Below are 12,049 nucleotides of genomic sequence, written 5' to 3'. Positions count from 1 at the left end.
ATGCATTGCTCAAGACATTGAGCAAATAAATATAACAAACAATAGGGTAAAAAATGACAAACTATTTCCATGTCTTCCACCTTTTTTTATGTATGGAAATCACGCTTTCTCCGGTACTCTCTCACAGACGCACACACACGCACTTGCGCACACATGTGGACAGAAACTTGTCGTGAACGCCGCCCCGCGAATTTATCAATAAAATTGTTTCGCAGCTGAAAAGCTACATGACATTTCTCAGTAGCGAGGTTCTTGAAGCAGTTCAACTTAAAGATTCGCTGTTAGTAGCTGATGCTATTAGATGCTGAACACTGCTGAGAGATTGTGATTGGCCGAATACCTCAAGCATGTGACGGAAATATTACGCCCCTTACCATACTGTGATGCCGTCAGGCCGGAGCGACGAGACAAAAACATTAAAACCCATTATAAACGAGGCATTTGTTGCATCCAGTGGGGACATAATTACAGATTATAATGACTCCACTGATTTCTAGTCGTGTCCTCTTTTGGAAGGCCAAACAAAGTAGTTTCGCTTTCACAACGAAACACAGCGAAACACAATTCATTCTAGGCCACCGCCATTCACTCTAGCCCGGCCTAGAGTGAGCGGAGGCCGGTGGCTCTAGTGAGGAACGGCCGGTGGGCTGAGTGAGCTGAGGCCGGCAGGCTTGAGTGAGAGGAGGCCAGTGAGCTTGGCGCTTATTGCGATAGAAAACACTGTAATGTTTCCACTGATTAAGAAATATTTTTGTTTGCTTGGGTGGTAATATTAGGCCTATTATATTAATAATTAAGGGGGGCCCAAATTTTTTTTTGCCTATGTCACGAAAAGAGGTAAATCCATCCCTGACTATATGGTTTTTAGGTAGCCTATCTGTATGAAAAACAGTAGTCTAAAACATTCAGTATAAATGCACACATCATGCTATAGCTTAATCACAAATACATACTACAATTATATACCATTACTCAGTGTGAATTCAGTGTGAATATCCTACATTTCTGCCACAATACCATGGTGCAGTGAGTGTTACTACAGTAAATCCATGGTAAATGATGGCGATTTGTAGATTGAAAAGCCTTCTGACTGTCTCGTTGCACACAGTGTTTCTCCCGTTTGACTTTAAACTAGTTTAAATCACCGAGTTATTTGTGTTCATCACTGAATACAAGCGCTTCACACTGGATCTCTCAGCGCTGTTTAGTGCTCACGTGACTGAAGTAAACGCATCTGCTCTAGTGACCTTCGCCGCGCGGCAGTTTGAACTTTGATCCAAGAGGATAAACGGTCCGTGTGGCGCGCGATTCAAATGAGTCGCGCTGTTTCGTTCCGCTTTTGGCGCATAAACATTATATCGAACATTTATTGAACTCTTCATATCGCTTTATCGAGGAAAATTATATCGCGATAATTATCGTTATCGAATCATGGCCCAGCCCTAACTCAACGTCTTTCCTCTGGGGTTCTGAGCCACAGTACACCACTCAGTTTAGCAGATTGCAATGTGATGAAATGTTACCAGCTAAATATTTCCTCTGTATACATGCACTAGAAAGCAAATGCGTAAGATAAGCACAAACAAATGTACGTAGAACAACACACACGTACTGAGTATTCACACACACACACTGCTCCACAAGAAAAACATCTCACCCTCGTCTTTGATCTCTCATTATGAGCAGTTTGGACAGACACTAAGATGGCACATGCTGCTTAGCTAATCACTCACACACACGCGCACACACACACACAGTCTTCAAACACTATAATTGCAGATTTAACCCTTAAACATGCACTTTAGCTCTAGCCTACACAATGGGTGGGCCTGAAAGACGGTAGGAAATAATATATTTATATATTTCAGCCATCTTAATGAAAGGTGCACAGCTAGGGAACAAATAATGGACAATAATATAATTTTTTTTTATCATAATAATTATTAACAAATTCATGAAGATCCTAATCACATTCATAATGTGCTCTTTTGAAACCAATATCTTGCACTTTTTTAATAATAAAATTAATTGCTTTCATCAAAACATTCTTCCTACTCTTAAATTCCTTTTCTTTTCTTTTTCTGCTGATGTAGGTAAGGCTGCAAAGGAGGGAAGCAGTGCCCCACATGATTTTAAGCCACATATTCTGTTTCATTAAGAAATATGTCATAATAACGCAAGTTAAATGAGTTGTGAATGCCGTTTCATGTTGTTTTTCCAATACTGCACGCTACTCTGCTCAGTTAACGTTCATCAACAGCATACTGTAATATGCAAAACCCCAGAAACCCAAATCTGTTAACTGTACTCTGAGAGCCGGAGCTCTGTGTGACAGAATGAATAATCCATGAAGGAAGCGAGAGAGAGGGTGAGAAAGCTGGAGAGAGAGTGAGAGAGTGTTTGGAAGGATGGAATTGTTGGCTGGAAATGATCTGTACAAGAATCATTCTAGAAACGTTAATGTCAAAATGTCACAATCGTTACTGACTGGCACAATGAGCACAGCCACAAACAGCTAAAATGTATCTATATTTCACAGCATGTGTAGGTGTGTTTTTGTCATGAGATGTGTGATATGGAATGTCAAAAACTGATTCAAGCTGCAAAAGAAAAATTACACATAACATAGTAACATAGTACTAAATTGTGGGCTTTCTGAAAGCTCTAACAGAAATCACATAAATAAAAATAATGTTTCACATAAGGCATAAAAGGAAAAATGGATAAAACAAAAATCGGAGAAACTGATTTTAAGAGATGAGCAGATGAGTGGTCTTCACTGGAGAAGTGATATACAGTATCTCTCCCTTTGTAATTGTAGGACTTTAATCTGTTATCAGAGAGGTAGAAGAACACCATATTTTTAGATTTTTACAAATATTGTTTCTTTCTGAAAAGATCTGTTATGCGGCTGGAGAAAGCTCAGTGAGCTAAATGGGAATTTATCATTGTAGCATTAGTGTCATTACAACATTTAGCACAAAAACAATCAAATGTGGTTGTGATGGGATAAATAAAATGACTATAAACATTAAATTACTGTTTGGAGAAAATTACAACGTTTCCGTTCAAAAATATTTATAACTCTGAGAAGAAAAGTCTGAACTTTGAGATATAAACTTACAATTGTGAGAATTTTTTTATTTTTTTTTTATTCCATGCTGGAAAAAAGAATTGTGTGATATACACTCAGATTTGTAAGATGTAAACTCGGAATTACAAAAAAAATTAAAATAAACAAATCTGAATGTCACACTTTTTTCCTCAGAACTGCCAGTTTATATCTCGCAATTCTGAGTTTATTTCTCGTAATTCTGACTTTATATCTTGCAATTCTGAGAAAAAAAGGAAATTTTCAGAATTGTGAGATAAAAAGTCACAATTACCTTTATATTTTTTTTATCCTGTGGCAGAAACGGGCTTCCATAATAAACCGATTTTCAATGTCAAATGGTATAAATGTCAACATCACAGCCACATGGTAGAAAATGTCCATTACAATCAGTCCACAAATATACTCTGATAAGCTCCTCCTCCTTGGTTATTGTTGCTAACCTGTCAAACATCCCTAGCAATTGCATACGGTCACCAAAAAAGGCTACAATATAACTACCTTCTTGACCTGTTCAAATGAAAAACAAAATCAGAAATGTCATTTTTTTCACAGGAATATATAAATCACCTTCACAAAAAATGTTTATCATTAATGATAACACCTCAGATACTAATATGAAGTTAATACGACACCGAAAAAATATTTCCAAACCAACAGTTATTGTTTGTATAAACCTTGAAGGCTTCTTATGTTCATTGGAGGCACAGAGGATGTCTTCTGTGATTTTGTAGACTCTAGTTGCATAGACAAGGGACAGGCCCTTCAAACACGATGCAGTGTTGCTTCCACGTGACATAATCCTGTGGGACAGGCGTTTGTGTGTGCTGAAATAGAGCCGCTAACTGTCGCAAAAAAAGAAAAACTAGCCAAACACACTGCATGGACTCTGTCGCCCACTTTGAGATCAACCAACCAATCAATAAATGACCAGCCTATGGACCGTCCAATCACCATCCAGAACCAACTAATCAATCTGCCTACATACTGAACAATGTGAGGTCACTGCATGCTATGATGCCCACAGACTGCGATTGTGGACCGAATCACTGCATTTAAATCAATTTGACACACCAAAGGCATGTAAGGCGTTATAATCGAAGCGATACATGCTTGTTTGAACATTTTGCAGAGAACACAGGCAGAAAAAATTAGGAGCAGAAGTGGTTTTGTTGTAATAGGATTGGGGTACAGAAAGCTGAGAAGAGAGGTCTGCATAGCAGCAAACTTCACTGGGTCACCAGCCCTTCTACTGCAGACGTGGCACACCGCCACCACAATAAAACATTTACAATCCCTCTGTGCAGCCAGCACACACATAGCATCAAATACAAATATTTCCACATCCATATTAACACAGTACAAAGGGAAAAGACTTCTACATTTGGATGTTTTACAATAGTTCAATATAAATTCATGTTTTCATTCCATTTAATGTTAACATTCAGAATTCAACTGAGAAAGTTTTTTAAAGGTAAATCCAGAATTTGAGTTGAATTTTAATTGACATAGCAAACAGGATGCGGAATTGCATCAAAAATCTGAATGTAAGGGAGTAGAAATTCATTCAAAATGCAATTTTCATAGACAAATAGATGAACGACGGAAAGATGACAGACAGATAGAATTTATGCTTTCAAACCTAGAGCCTTTTAAAATGCAAATGAGCTCTTTGACATGCATGACTGCCAAGTGAAGTGATGACACTATTTCCAAAGGTGCGATAAGCCACATATTCATCCATATGTAAATATGTGTATATTAGCTGCTCTTCCTGAGTAAATAAACATCCTGCTGAGCACAGTAGAGCTTACAGTTTCCTTTAAGTCCCACACTAGACTGTAGTACACTAGACTCACTGAATAAAATAAAATAAAATGAAATGAAATGAAATGAAATTAAATGAAATTAAATGAAATTAAATGAAATGAAATGAAATAAAATAAAATAAATGCATTGTGAATTAGTGTTGGGCGATATGGTCATTTTTCAAATCGTCATATCGCCAGCCCGTGAGATCGCCGATACACGATATTATTAAGGGTGGGTGAGGGCAAGAGAGAGACTCTCTGTACTTGTCATAGGCTATTTCATAACTATTTGGTGTTTTAAACTGCGCGGGTGCGCGAGAAAGAGCTTATAGAAGCACCAATAATCCAAATAATATACTTTCAAACATACTGATAAATTAATTAAATATTAGTTTAATATAAAAATATTTAAAACAGCAAGTTCATATATATTTGGATACAACTGTCATACATCGCTATTAGGACCGCGCGTCCTGTGACAAGTTTGCCGCATCGGCGCAAGGAAGTTATCAGTATAAAAGGTCTGCAAAATCAGTCAACGGTGAAAATCAAAAGTAGATTTATTTTAAAGACCCAACAGTTTAACACTAAATATTGGACATAAACAAACACGTTAAATATAAAAGTATTTAAAACAGGTAAGTTCATAAATTTGGAGTAAAGTTAAATTGAACGGATACATCAGTCATATACAGCGCTCCGGACCACATGCCCCATGACGAGTCCGACGCTCCACCACAGAGACAAGAATGAGATGCTTTCTAACATAACTGTGGCATTAAACTCAGTTAGTGAGGGCTCAGTTAAAATATTGCACATATATAGGCCGTTCAGATTACTTGTTAAAGTGCAACGAAATACCTTATATCAGCAGACAATGTACGTCTGTGTTTGTGGTTGGAGACTCCTTCACCGGCTACAGGCTCTAATCCTCATTTGCTTGTGTGTGTATGTGTGTGTGTGTGTGTGTGTGTGTAAGTGTGGTGCTGAAGTAAAATAGCGGGGCAATTTGATAATAATAGCTGAATTATAATAGGCCGCCTAATAATAATAATAATTTAATACATTAATAGTAGAATGAGCCTAATATCGTCTTGACTATCGACAAAGACATCTGCTATCATCAATATCTCTGACTATGGTCGATACACGATACTATCGTCTATCGGCACAACCCTATTGTGAATGGTTCATACCTTTTCGTAAGGGTCAGAGTCATAGTTGAGGCCTATGCCACAATCATCTGTGATTTCAGACAAATCTTCATCATCAAACTCCTCCAGACTGATGTCATGAGCCGGCCTGCAAACAGAAACACAAATAATGAATACAAAAGTTCTCCCATTATTTGAAATACTCATAAATAAAATCATGATTTTCTTTAAATGTACTGAAATCAGCAGGGTTGTGTGAGGGTTAGAAAATATCATCACCTCTGTATACAAACCATAGCATCTATGAGATGTGCTGGCTAATATGTGTGTGTGTGTGTGTGTGTGTGTGTGTGTGTGTGTGTCTGTCCCTGTGGAAGTCTGATCTGAAATATGAGCTGCTAAGACATAGCAGCTGATTTCACACACACAGGTCACTAGCCTAAGAAATCCACAAGGTGAACTCAGATTAGCACACACACACACACACACACACACACACACACTCACTCACTCACACAAACACATACACAGAAGCACAGTACCAGCTAAGACATGGCCACCACACCTTTAAGCAACATCATTTCTCTCCTCCACCATCCCCGTTCATTATTGATAAGTGGGTTAGCATGCTGCTAAATAAGGCCAGCCTCTGTTTTGCTTTATTTGGCTCTACTTTGGCTCAGCAAAATGCATTAACCCGGACTCTGCTGTATGCTAGCCGCTAACGCAGGGCGATTTCATCTCAGCTGAGCTCCACTCGGCTAACAGCAGTGCTGCAATGCAGCTTTTCACAGTCAGAGCGCCACAATCACACAAATCTGTAGTGTATGGAGGATCCACGACAGAACAAGAGAAAGAGGGAGGAGGAGAGAGACTTGTTTGCTGGGTGCGCTTGTCTGAAAATATTGATATTTTTAATATAGATCTGGATTCAGAAGCAAAAGGCCCTGTGTAATGCTTTAATCAAATTTTACCGTAATAAGTCGTACAGTTATTAATCTACTAATATTGCTACAAAAAATGACATAGGATGAAACACGCAGGTTAATATCGGCACTAAAATCCAAAAGGTTAAGCACTTTAAAAGTTGTTGCAATATATCTCTGACCACATGTCAGTTAAATTCTATAAATTATGTAGGACGCTGAAGTTGAGCAGTCCAAAATGTTCCACTGACTGTAAATCGCTCTGGTCCTCTTATAAATAATATTTAGAAATTGTTGTCAGTCCATCCATGAACCTGAGAGCAATAAATAAATAATATTTTATTAAGTAAATAATTAATCAATCCATTAACTAATAAATATAAATAAAATCAAAAATAAAATACAAAAAAAGTGTCAAACATGGTTAGAAACAATAATTTAATACTCAAATAGTTAAATGCATGTATTTATGTAATTTATGAAGAAATAGAACATTTAAATAGAATAATATAATAAAAACAAAGTAAAATGGATTCAACTTTGTCATTTAAAAGAGAAGCAGTTCACTCCAGATTTTTTATTTATTTTGTGGTTTCTGATCCCCTATGTATACGCCTGTTTGTAAACCAATATCATCTATGCACATCACAAAAACAGCTTCATGTGGGCAAACATGATTTATAATGTGATGAAATACTTCCTGAATGCAGTATTTGCTCATTTGTGTTGTTTTGGTCTTTTAATGTGATCATTTCTCTGCTGGCACTCATATCCTTTTTACTCACAAGGCGCATTTAAGTGAATCACATTCATCAAAAATGACTCGTTGTGTTCTATGAATGTTCAAGCTATTCCTGGTTTTTGTGTCACAGGTCAAAACTGCTGAACTCATGACTAACTATGCTGACAAAAATATTACCAGTCATCTTCTAAAAACCACAAATCATTTCATCAGTAAAGTATACTTCCAAAACAAATGCTAAACCGTGAATTGGTCTGCATTTAACATATGAAGCCTTGCAAGCTCCATAAACTTTTTGTAATGCCTCCATTTCAGAAGTCCTACTAATGACGTCAGTAATGGCATTCGCTCAGCCCTCTTTTGAAAAAAAACAAGCAAAAATAATAAAATAGTATTAACATACTTGAGGAGGAACCTGCTAGGCTCATTCAGAAAAGCTCAGTTTGGCAGTGAAGTGGCTTTTGGAGAAGTGAACACCACCAAGTATCAGTGTCAAATGTACTGGGCTCCAGTCAGCTCTGAAATGGTTAAGTGGCTGTTCAAAAGGTAGTAGTACTTGTTCTTTCACATTTCTCTGGGCTTTTTGACTGTATGATATTTGAACTGAGTTTGCATATGTGTGGTTTTTTTTTGGTGGTTTTTTTTTTGTGCGACGGGCTAGCTTTGTGATTGTTTGCATACGACAAAAAAAAATCTGTTTCCATATATATATATATATATATATATATATATATATATATATACTATGTTAAATGGATAGTTCACAAAAAAAATCTACCATCATTTACTCATACTCAAGTTGTTCTAAACCAATATGAGTATCTTTCTTTTGTTAAACACAAAATAACATATTTTTGAATTTGAAGATTTTTTGTAACCAGACAGTTGCTGTTAATCATTGACTTCCATGACTTGGGAAAAAATACTATGGAAGTCAATGGCCACCAGCAACTTTTTGAGTACCAACATTTATATCATCTTCTTTTGTTCAAAAGAAAAAAAAATGGTAACACTTTAGTATAGGGACCCATTCTCACTAATAACTAGTTCTTTATTAGCATAGCTATTATTAACATATTAACTGTTTATTGATTAGCATGCCTATTATTAACATATTGGCTGGTTATTAGTACTTATAAAGCACATATTCTGCATGACCATATCCTGCATCCCTAATCCTACCCAATACATAAACTTAACAACTACCTTACTAACTATTAATAAGAAGCAAATTAGGAGTTTATTGAAGCAAAAGTCGTAGTTAATTGTTTGTTAATAGCGAGAATTGGACCTTAAAATAAAGTGTGACCCCAAAAAAAATCATACAGATTTGCAACAACAGTAGGGTGAGTAAATGATGACAAAATTTACATTTTTGGGTGTACTATTCCTTTAATTCACCATCCTGTCTTTTTTTCCTTCTACAGAACACATAAAACATTTTAAAAAATATAAATAAATAAAAATATCTCCTGTCTACGACAGTAGAACAGAATTTTCTGAATTTTCCTTTTTGGGTGAAGTAGTGTTACAGTATAAACAAACAAACAAATAAATAAAGTCAATATAATTCAAAGTGGATCCACATACAGCAACTCGTATGGTTCATCTTAACAATCACTGAGTTTTGAAAGGCTTCCAGAAAAAGCTAATATTTCTCTAACCTCTGTCAACCTGCCATCCTGATCAGAGCACCATTTACAGGGATTTCAGTGCTGAACATATTTCTACATGAGCCTCTAATGACCCTCCCATGAGATGAAACACGGGAGTGTGGAAATAATCCCACATACAGTGGTGTGAAAAAGTGTTGGCCCCCTTCCTGATTTATCGCAAACGCTTGATTGCAGTTGTTGCTGCTAAGGGTGGCCCAACCAGTTATTAGGTTTAGGGGGCAAACACTTTTTCACACAGGGCCATGTAGTTTTGGATTTTGTTTTCCCTTAATAATAAAAACCTTCATTTAAAAACTGCATGTTGTGTTCACTTGTGTTATCTTTTACTAATATTTAAATTTGTTTGATGATCTGAAACATTAAAGTGTGACAAACATGCAAAAAATAAGAAATCAGGAAGGGGGCCAACACTTTTTCACACCACTGTACATGAGAAGAGCCCAGACAGTGGATTGTGTGCTTTGAAGATACGTTTTAATGAGCTTCTGTTTAATCACTGAAATATCAGAGGATTTAGAAGAACGTCGCTCCACTGAGCAAGTCAACCCCAGTGTGTGTGTGTGTGTTTAGGGTATAATGCCACTTCTAAGACTAGCTAAAGCAAATCGTGCCTCACACATAAAAAAAAAAAAAAAAAGATCTACAGCAGATTTCTGTCTCCATTCACAGTCCATGCTCAGATCTAAACTGTGGCTTGACAGCAGACAGTACAGAAGCTCCTGGGAGAAGCTGTGCTCTAGACTCAGAACCACTCTGTGATATTAGTTACAGACTCACAGTGATTCATGAATCATGAATGAGTTCACAAAAACCAGATCTAGCAGCAGTGCTAATGACTGGATGCATCTACAAACACATTTAGCTTTGCATATTAACCTACAGTAAGTGGCAAGGTATTTCAAGTCAGTTTTACCTCATTAAAAGTGGTACACACACACACACACACACAAAACATAAAATAATGTGTTAGTATTCTATATGCTAAAAAAAAATGTGAAAAAAATCCCTTAAACTCTTGGCGACATTTCAGCATTGTAGTGACAGGTTTTGCACGTGCAAACACAGCATGTGTTCTGTGATGATAAGGAATGGTTATTTATTGTTAAATCAATTAAAATGGTATGAGGGAATGGGCGAGATCATTAACTGTAAATCACAGCGACAAAAAGATTTAGTATGTCCCATCTCCAGATGGGATGTTATTCACATAATTAATCAAAGATAAAACACCCGTTTTCTCAATGAACTTCTAACCTCTCCATGAACAGCCTTATCAATCTTGTACATGAAGAGATTATTTATTAGGATTCCTTACTGATGACCATCTTGATGGCTCCTCATGTTTGATTGTTTCCCAAAGACCCAATTTTACTCTGCAGTTGGCCGCTCCAAACCCGTTAATCCTAATTACAAAAGGTGGGGCATGTTTCAGGCCCTGGGGGACGCACACACGCTGCCAATCACTGGCTGTTGCCATAGTAGCTGCGCTGCACAAGGGGTGATGTCACACCATTAACAGAACACCACTGAGACACACGGCAGGTTAAGTAGGGTGAGGTCACCTCTGCAGCTGTCACCATGACAACCACATCCCACCAGAGATGGGCTTAATGTGCTGAATCATGCATCTATTCACCAAGCTGGTTTGTTTTCAGACAATGGTGACTTCTGGACTGTTGCATGCACTGATACTTCAATACATTCCAAATGCAACAAAGAGTCAGATTAGAAAGAAAGTCAGATTAACATGAATAAAATAACAATACTAATAGTCAGACAGTGATTTTTTTTATTATGTTTGATTTCTGCAAATAATAATTAACCATAACACACTATAGACTACAAACTTAACTTTTCTTTCAAACATGCATTCTTGTTCTTACCATGGCTGTGTGATATTGACAAAAAAATAAATACAATTAAAAAAATGTAAAAAAATTCCATAACGACAATTAAACTATTTTTTGCTAAGTGTGTTTTTCTTCCTTGTACTGGGTTAGGCCTGTCATCATGGGCGTCGCTAGGCCATTTTTAGGGGGGCTATAGAATAAAAATTTTGTGATTAGCTCCATAAACTGTACACGAATTCGTGATCGCCTCAGTCCCCTTTAAATTTCTTAAGAAAACGGCGGCAGACTTCAATCGGCTCCTCGCCATCTTTCAGCGTGTTCTTTTTCAATCCGCAGACCGCGGCGACGCAGAGCGAGAAACAGAGGACAAGGTGTGCGTTTATCGATAGATTGTTATAATATCTGCATCTGTGTAGTTCTTTGTCATAAATCCAGTTTACAAAATATCATGGGGGAGCAATAATCGGTTCCCCATCTACTGTAGCTTAAGTTTTCACTGCGTTCACCCCTCATCACACCACAGCTGTTTCCTCCAGTGAAAATAAAGCACATATGAACGCATACTTTATAAAACGATCATGTTGCATATTTTCATTTGAAAATGTAACTTTCAATATATTACATATTGCAGTGCATGTGGCAAAGAGGATTGCATACTTGAGCTAAGGAAAGAGGGTTCTACTAGAAATGCAAACAGTAACATTTTGTGTTTGTACTGTAAACAGGTGTGTGTGTGTGTGTGTGTGTGTGTGTGTGTGTGTGAGTGTGTGTGTGTGTG

At 37.1% G+C, this 12,049-nt stretch overlaps 1 protein-coding gene across 3 annotated transcripts in view; it reads right to left on the bottom strand.

Annotated features, from left to right (window-relative positions):
- The window catches only part of LOC107686540 (C-Jun-amino-terminal kinase-interacting protein 2-like), a 40,311-nt gene that overhangs the window by 16,024 nt on the left and 12,238 nt on the right, over positions 1-12,049 (bottom strand). For 2 of the 3 annotated variants that reach the window (XM_016483578.1, XM_016483577.1), the window contains one exon: positions 6,120-6,225. In XM_016483578.1, the coding sequence (XP_016339064.1) occupies positions 6,120-6,225 (106 nt within the window). Of the gene's footprint in view, positions 1-6,119; positions 6,226-6,356; positions 6,380-12,049 lie in introns of those variants that run through there. The other variant, XM_016483579.1, reaches the window with a different exon arrangement.

This window comes from Sinocyclocheilus anshuiensis, unplaced genomic scaffold (genome assembly GCF_001515605.1).
Source record: "Sinocyclocheilus anshuiensis isolate Anshui unplaced genomic scaffold, SAMN03320099.WGS_v1.1 scaffold733, whole genome shotgun sequence".
Taxonomy (NCBI): domain Eukaryota; kingdom Metazoa; phylum Chordata; class Actinopteri; order Cypriniformes; family Cyprinidae; genus Sinocyclocheilus; species Sinocyclocheilus anshuiensis.
The sequence above is the reverse complement of the archived record's forward strand: the minus strand, read 5'-3'. Positions and strand labels throughout refer to the sequence as shown.